Genomic DNA, 7,552 nt, shown 5'->3' with positions numbered 1-7,552 from the left:
TGCCCACCGTCGTAACTGACTTCCTCCAGCAGCAACTCATCACAAGAATGAAATCACCAGCCATGAGTCTTGACCTTTCCCCCATCGAACACGACTGGGACTTGATCGTGAGACGTGTACGCCGACGTCATAGGTCGTTAGGCGCTGTAAGAAGAGTGGACAAGACTCGCCCATGATGCCATTTGGGAACTGATTGGGACCATGCCACGCCTTATATTATATGGCCTATTATTCATTAAGTTATCTCAGCCGTTAATTTTTCTGAGTACACACCCCTAACGTCTATCTCGGTTGTTAGCACCTTTATAATACACCACCAACAAGCTTGTCGCGATGCGACATGTATTGTTGCTATCAAGACAAGAGTGAGTGAGTGAGTGAGTGAGTGAGTGAGTGAGTGAGTGAGTGAGTGAGTGAGAATGGCTTCACGCAGCTTTTAGCAATATTCCAGCAACTTCGGCGAGTTTCGGCTGCATCAGTTTGTCATTGTGCCCTTATTAAGGGACAGACAATCGAAAATAGATATATATTTTTTCAGCTGTATATGCAAAACCAGATATTCTTTTTGTTAATTAAATCTAAGAGCCTAAATATTTCAAAAAGGGATCTTGCAATAATGTACATTTGGTGGTATGTTTGTATGTTTCTGAAGCATAATTTTATTTTTAAGCATTTTCTGGGACAATTTATAATTTTTGATAAAATCCCAGGGGAAAAACAAGAGCTGGTCGGCTCGGAGTATACTGTGTCTGAGTGGGGTGTTAATGTTAAAACAGCGATAATGGTATCTCGGTGGGCTAGCAATATAATCAGTCCGGACTAGTACAATCAGCCGCACGCACGCACAGACACCCACGTCGCAAATTAAGAGCAATAATACTGAAGGCGATTTTAAACCCAACCTCCACTGACCACACCACAACATGACGATATACTGACCTCTGATCTGTAGTCACCAGTTTCCGTTGCTCTGTGACAGTAAATGAGGACAACTTCATAACGAAATACGTGAGGTACACTTTATTCAGGATACATTTGGTTAAAATACACTTATATCTATTCATGTTTTAGCAAAGAAAATTTGGGTTATGATTATAAAGCTAATATATCACATAAAACTGTGTCCAACGAGTCAGTGCCAGGCCATTCTTACTGTTTAACCTGACATCCCGTTGAAGTCGTCCGTAGTAACGAATTGGCTGATTGACGAATCAGGGCAACTTGGCAAGATCCTAAACCATATCAGGTTTTGGACAAGTTACGGTTGGGTAGCCATAAAAATGTCTCAACGGCAACACTCACCTCGTTACAGTTAAGAACGCTACCACCCAGGTGTGATTTACGTTTATTAAAGAGATAAGAGTCAGGGATGCAAGGTTAGGAGAGATAATAGTCAGCTGATGCTAGGTCAGGAGAGATATGAGTCAGAGGGTGCTAGGTCAGGAGAAGAGTCAGAGGGTGCTAGGTCGGGAGAAGAGTCAGAGGGTGCTAAGTCGGAAGAAGAGTCAGAGGGTGCTAGGTCGGAAGAAGAGTCAGAGGGTGCTAGGTCAGGAGAGATAAGAGCCAGCTGATGCTAGGTCAGGAGAGATATGAGTCACAGGGTGCTAGGTCAGGAGAGATAAGAGTCAGAGGGTGCAAGGTTAGGAGAGATAAGAGTCAGCTGACGCTAGGTCAGGAGAGATAATAATCAGAGGGTGCTAGGTCAGGAGAGATAAGAGTCAGAGGGTGCTAGGTCGGGAGAAGAGTCAGCGGGTGCTAGGTCAGGAGAAGACTCAGAGGGTGCTAGGTCGGGAGAAGAGTCAGAGGGTGCTAGGTCGGGAGAAGAGTCAGCGGGTGCTAGGTCAGGAGAAGAGTCAAAGGGCACTAGGTCAGGAGAAGAGTCAGAGGGTGCTAGGTCAGGAGAAGAGTCAGAGGGTGCTAGGTCGGGAGAAGAGTCAGCGGGTGCTAGGTCAGGAGAAGACTCAGAGGGTGCTAGGTCGGGAGAAGAGTCAGAGGGTGCTAGGTCGGGAGAAGAGTCAGCGGGTGCTAGGTCAGGAGAAGAGTCAGAGGGCACTAGGTCAGGAGAAGAGTCAGAGGGTGCTAGGTCAGGAGAAGAGTCAGAGGGTGCTAGGTCGGAAGAAGAGTCAGAGGGTGCTAGGTCGGGAGAAGAGTCAGAGGGTGCTAGGTCAGGAGAAGAGTCAGAGGGTGCTAGGTCGGAAGAAGAGTCAGAGGGTGCTAGGTCAGGAGAGATAAGAGCCAGCTGATGCTAGGTCAGGAGAGATATGAGTCACAGGGTGCTAGGTCAGGAGAGATAAGAGTCAGAGGGTGCTAGGTCAGGAGAAGAGTCAGAGGGTGCTAGGTCAGGAGAGATAAGAGTCAGAGGGTGCTAGGTCAGGAGAGATAAGAGTCAGAGGGTGCTAGGTCAGGAGAAGAGTCAGAGGGTGCTAGGTCGGGAGAAGAGTCAGAGGGTGCTAGGTCGGAAGAAGAGTCAGAGGGTGCTAGGTCAGGAGAGATAAGAGCCAGCTGATGCTAGGTCAGGAGAGATATGAGTCAGAGGGTGCTAGGTCAGGAGAGATAAGAGTCAGAGGGTGCTAGGTCGGAAGAATAAGAGTCAGGGGTGCGAGGTCAGGAAAGATAAGAGTCAGGGTGCTGGGTCGGGAGAGATAAGTGTCCGGTGCTAGGTCGGGAGAGATAAGTGTCCGGGTGCTAGGTCGGGAGAGATAAGTGTCCGGTGCTAGGTCGGGAGAGATAAGTGTCCGGGTGCTAGGTCGGGAGAGAAACGGACATGGGGAAGTGGTCCAAGCCCACAATCTGCAGCTGCAGCCACTTCCACGTCTAAATTTGCGCATTGGTCTGAAGAAGTGGCACACCCCAACGGATCTTTCTCTTAATAGCTTCTCTCATTTGACGTATTGTATTGCCCCTTGATAGTCTTAACTTGTCACAACTATGACTATCCCCTTACTGTCGCAGCAAACCGTGACTCTGCCACGTTCCGGCCCCGACTGTACTTTTGTGGTGGGCGTGAGGTCAAAGGTTCCCATGGTTTGCATTGAAGTTAAGAAGAACTCCGGATCACAGCGTTGTACCCAGGTATCATCCTGGGGCACATTCCGCCACAACAAAGTGCCAGAACTCTTCTAATAATGGGTCAAAAGGTTCCTGGAAATAGTCGGGTCAGCTTCTCATCAGGTGTCAACATTCAGGGTACCCATCTTGCGGACAACTTGCTAAGTTTGAGTTGTCAGTTTGAGTGTACTGTACTGATCCTAATAGAGCTATTCTGAAGTGTAGAATGGTAACACCTCGGTCAGCCATAACCATGCGGTGGACAGCCACCACTCGAGTTCCAGACATGGCATCTTTAGGATGGGGAGATTTAGGGTCGTCTATTCCACTACTTCCTCGCATAGATACAGTAGCCGATTTCTTGACAGTTGAACGTAAGTGCAGTCATCCCCATGCGTGCTGTTCATACCTTCGTGTCACACGCCCTTTTTATGCAGGTACTTAATCACAGCTCGTTTCTCATTTAATCTCTCTATTTTCGGAGTTTCCCTACCCCATTCAAGTTCACTGGCTCTTTTCGAAAACATTCTGTAACTTGGTGTTATGTCTTTCATGAGAAGACATTCTTCATAAACCTCAAAGGAATAACTGTCAGTTCACGAACCTTTCAATTTACCCTCGTACAAAAAACAAACATTTTGTAAAATATTGATGCCAACAACATTATTTCACGGTCAGCAGGTACAGAATACAGACATAAAAAGCCACCAGAGCATGGTTCATCAACAGAGAAGTATCTGCTTATCAAAGTCTTTACTCTGAGTTTTGCCGCCAAGGAAACCTTTCTGCCTCTGGGTCTTCTCGAATCAATGAAGTCCCGCGATCCGTGATGACATTGCCGCTCGCTCCATCTATCAAGATAAGGGTAGGCAGGCCGACGATCTTGAAATGTTTGGACACACGTGCCTAGGTAAAGAAACATTGCTAATAAATTAACGCATTGATTATCCGAAAGGGAACTTGGTTCGGTCGTAATTGACATCATCATGACCCTATCTGGCCAGCTACGTATTAAACGTACATCAATACGAAAGACTGCAGCTACGGAGACTGGGTGAGGGTTTACTCCGCTAGGTAAATATTCAAACAATATCAGGGCTTCACATAGTGTACCCATGTGGGGAATAGAACCCGTTCGGCGTGACGAGCAAACGCTTCAACTACTACGTTTCCACATTATTAATATTTTGACATGATATGGCTGATACTTTGCAGTGGTAGAACTGTACTGCGCACAACAGACGTACGTGGTTTTACTAGAACGTCGATTATTATTGGAATTATAATAGGAAAATAACATAAGTACTGCTAATAACAGAGAAACGTGAAAATAATATTTTGGGCGTTTTAGTATCAGCCCTTTTCCAAGAGCCCCGTGGGGATTCTGGGTTAGAACTACTCCCCAGCTATCTCTGCTGGTTGTAAGAGGCGACTTCGTGGATCGGGTGGTCAGGCTTGGTGACTGGGCTGATTGCGTGTCATTGTACCCCGACGGCGTTGATCTTTGGTTACAGTATCAAACACAGGATTGTCCGTCATATAGCTGGATTATTGATGGGTGCGGCTTTAAACAACAAACAAACAAACAAACAAAGAAACACTTCAATAAGCCGAAATAGAAAATGACATGTCTACCTCTGCTTCTCTGTCTTTAAAGTCCACCGCTAGCCACGGCATGGTGGAAAAGTATTCGTCGAAATCTTCTTTCTCTTCATCCGAACTGAGAAACACGATCTGGAGGGCGCCATCTTGTTTTGTTGAGGTCACGTGGTTGTAGAATGCCAGAAGCTGTTTTGTGAAATGCCGACAGGGAGGACACCACTGGGCCCCGAAATACAGACCTGGAGGAAACAAAGAGTAGAAGCTTACACGAAATCTTTGAAACACAACTTGTTTCAAGTAATTCATCAATGTTGAAACATTTACTGCCAAAATGAGTAGGACATATATATTTGTCGCGATACTGATCCTAAACGAATCAATGCGATGCATTATTTAGTAATTTACGTTATTTTTGATGTGAGAGGCGAATTTTTGAAAAAATGCAGTGAAGTTATTTCAAAGGGCGACATTCGATCTGGCTTACAACATTTATGACCTCAGTATGGCTTTCAAAAAGTGTTATGGTAGACATGAGGAGGATATTTCCATATTTGATGCATCGGTGACAAGAAATATGTCCCAATGTTGACTTTAGATGCGCCAGAATCCTACAATCATGGGTGGAAACACGTCCCGGCTACTGGTTTGTGGTATGTCAGGACCAATCCCGTACTTGTGAATTTCTCCAACATGAGACAACAGCAGTGATACTGACTGGAATACCGTTCGTGTGTGTGTGCGTGCTTGCGTGTATGCGTGCGTGCGTGCGTGCGTGCGTGTACCACGCACAGGAGTAGGGAATTCAATGTTGTTTGATGTGATTCCCTATTTTGATTTGTCAGTTGAAAAATCGACTTGCCATGTGTTCCTGGCGGGTGCTACCGTTGGTGCAGCATACGCTCACTGTGATAGGGATTCATTGACACAAGCTTGCCATTCAGACGGAATCGTGACATGTTTTCTGCTTTTAGTAGGGAGTTGTTATGAGTATGGATATGGTTTGGCGTTTTAATTAAGGCCATAAAGGGCAAGGTAAGGTGTTAGAAAGCGACAAAACCCTTTCCATATCCAACAGAAATCTCTTCATGAAGCTGAGTTGATTGTGCGATTCTGACCATATCACGAGCATGTGTTTACGAATCACTATCACTATGATACCAGGTGTTCGCGAAAAGGTGAGCGTATCCTGCCGCGCCGGTGGCATTCGTCACAAACACATGCACAGGCAAGTCAATTGTTCCCGTGAAAAACAAAACAAAACACGGGGACATATTGTACAGGTAAAAAAGGGAATTTAATCGGACATTATTTTTGTCACTGATGCGTTAAATTTGGAAATGTGTTCCACATGTCTACCATAAAACATTTTGAAAGCTCTACTGCGGCCTCGGGTGGTGTAACCTTGATCAAACAAATTCTGAGCAAGAGTCGTATGACGCTCTTTGAAATCTTTGTAGTAAGAGCATGCTCGATTGTATCTCAAAGGTAGTGAAACAGCAAAGGCTGGAGCTGCTGGAATATTGCACGACACGAAGGGAAAGTTGACTATTGGAAAGATGAAGTCATCCCTCTTGTCATGCAGTCTTTTGGAGAATGTTTTATGCATAGATCGAAATATGAAACAGATGAGGCGGTCTCATTGGTCTCCTTTATCTCTAGGTCAGGTGGGTAAATCAGTCGAAGGGAATTTGATTGTTATAGAACGATATCGGATCATCGATATACCTGGAGCTTAAGTTAAACTTCTTTGCCAAATTACCTTGTTTTGACTTTGTGAATCCGAACAGAAATTCCGATTGATATGCATAAAGAAACAGATCCACAAGAAGGGGAGCACATTTGGTGCCCATGGGGATGCCTACTTCTTACCTAAATGTCTTACCCCAAATTGTACGCAGACGTTTTCCATGAGGAAGTCCAGCATTTCACATATATCTTTCTCAGTAAACTTTAGATGGCATTTGCTTTCATCTGTTACACATTGTCCCGAACCTCTGAGTATAGACACGTAACTGTATCTGTGTTCACCACGTTTTGTAACAAAAAAACATGGATCAAGGATTTAAGTTTGTTATGTTTGATAGTGGTGTTCAAAGTAGAAAAATCCAATATTTTGACAAAAGGGAAGTTGGTTCTTTTCTGACATTGCAAAACGTCAAGCAAATCCTTTGAGTTTTTGAGAATCTACATGGTATTAATTCCACTTGTCTCAAATACTTTTTGTAAATATATAGAAAGCCCTTCCTCGATTGTTATCAGGATTATGGTCAGTCTTTGAGACAGGGATTCGGTGGTACATTTGCTGGACACAGCAATATCTCTCCCCTTGTACGGAATGTTATGGAGCTTTGGAATCAGTACAAAAGAGGAATGGACATGTCTTCAGGTTTTAGAGTCAAGTCAAAAGTGGACAGTACTGATTTATAGTTTTGGCAGATTTCTTCCTCAGCTAACATACTGGCTTTATATGTGGCATTATTTGATATGTCATGTATACCAAGTTCTTTGATCAAACAATGAATGTAGTGATGCTGACATATGATGGTTATGTTATTCGAGGTCTTGTCAGTGGGAACAACTACACACTTGTCATGTAGGGCTACCAGACTTTGGATGTCAGCTGGCTGGGACAGAATGAGCTTTTTTCCAATTCAGTTCTCACTTTTCAAGTTTTGTGCATTCAACCAATGACTGCATCACGCACTGACTTAACCCACTCTGAAAGACATTCAACAGGTTCCTGTTCTCTTTTGGCCCATGTTTTGGCATACTCTTCAACAGCATCCATAATGATTTTTGAAACCTTTTGTACATGATGAAAGCAATACGCGTTCTGAAATCGTAAAGCTAAGGCTTTGACTTTTCACTCTTCACGACTTTTGTCAACAGCAAATGAAGAGGA

At 44.4% G+C, this 7,552-nt stretch overlaps 2 protein-coding genes across 2 annotated transcripts in view; one reads left to right on the top strand and one right to left on the bottom strand.

Moving 5' to 3' along the window:
* Nucleotides 1-1,419: 1,419 nt before the first annotated feature.
* Nucleotides 1,420-2,232, top strand: LOC125375913 (protein PXR1-like). Its single transcript, XM_048386918.1, has 2 exons — nucleotides 1,420-1,546; nucleotides 1,733-2,232. Exons 1-2 carry the CDS (start codon nucleotides 1,420-1,422, stop codon nucleotides 2,230-2,232), a joined length of 627 nt encoding a protein of 208 aa, XP_048242875.1.
* Nucleotides 2,233-3,694: 1,462 nt separating this feature from the next.
* Nucleotides 3,695-7,552, bottom strand: part of LOC124110848 (nucleoredoxin-like) — a 5,210-nt gene continuing 1,352 nt past the window's right edge. The window contains exons 2-3 of the mRNA XM_046470304.2: nucleotides 4,684-4,889; nucleotides 3,695-3,954 (exon numbers count right to left, since the gene is read on the bottom strand). Of these exons, the coding sequence (XP_046326260.2) occupies nucleotides 3,802-3,954; nucleotides 4,684-4,889 (359 nt within the window). The 3' untranslated portion in view covers nucleotides 3,695-3,801. The remainder of the gene's footprint in view (nucleotides 3,955-4,683; nucleotides 4,890-7,552) is intronic.

The sequence above is a fragment of the Haliotis rufescens genome, unplaced genomic scaffold, assembly GCF_023055435.1.
Source record: "Haliotis rufescens isolate VD_foot unplaced genomic scaffold, xgHalRufe1.0.p SCAF_62, whole genome shotgun sequence".
NCBI classification, from domain to species: Eukaryota; Metazoa; Mollusca; class Gastropoda; order Lepetellida; family Haliotidae; genus Haliotis; species Haliotis rufescens.
The sequence above is the reverse complement of the archived record's forward strand: the minus strand, read 5'-3'. Positions and strand labels throughout refer to the sequence as shown.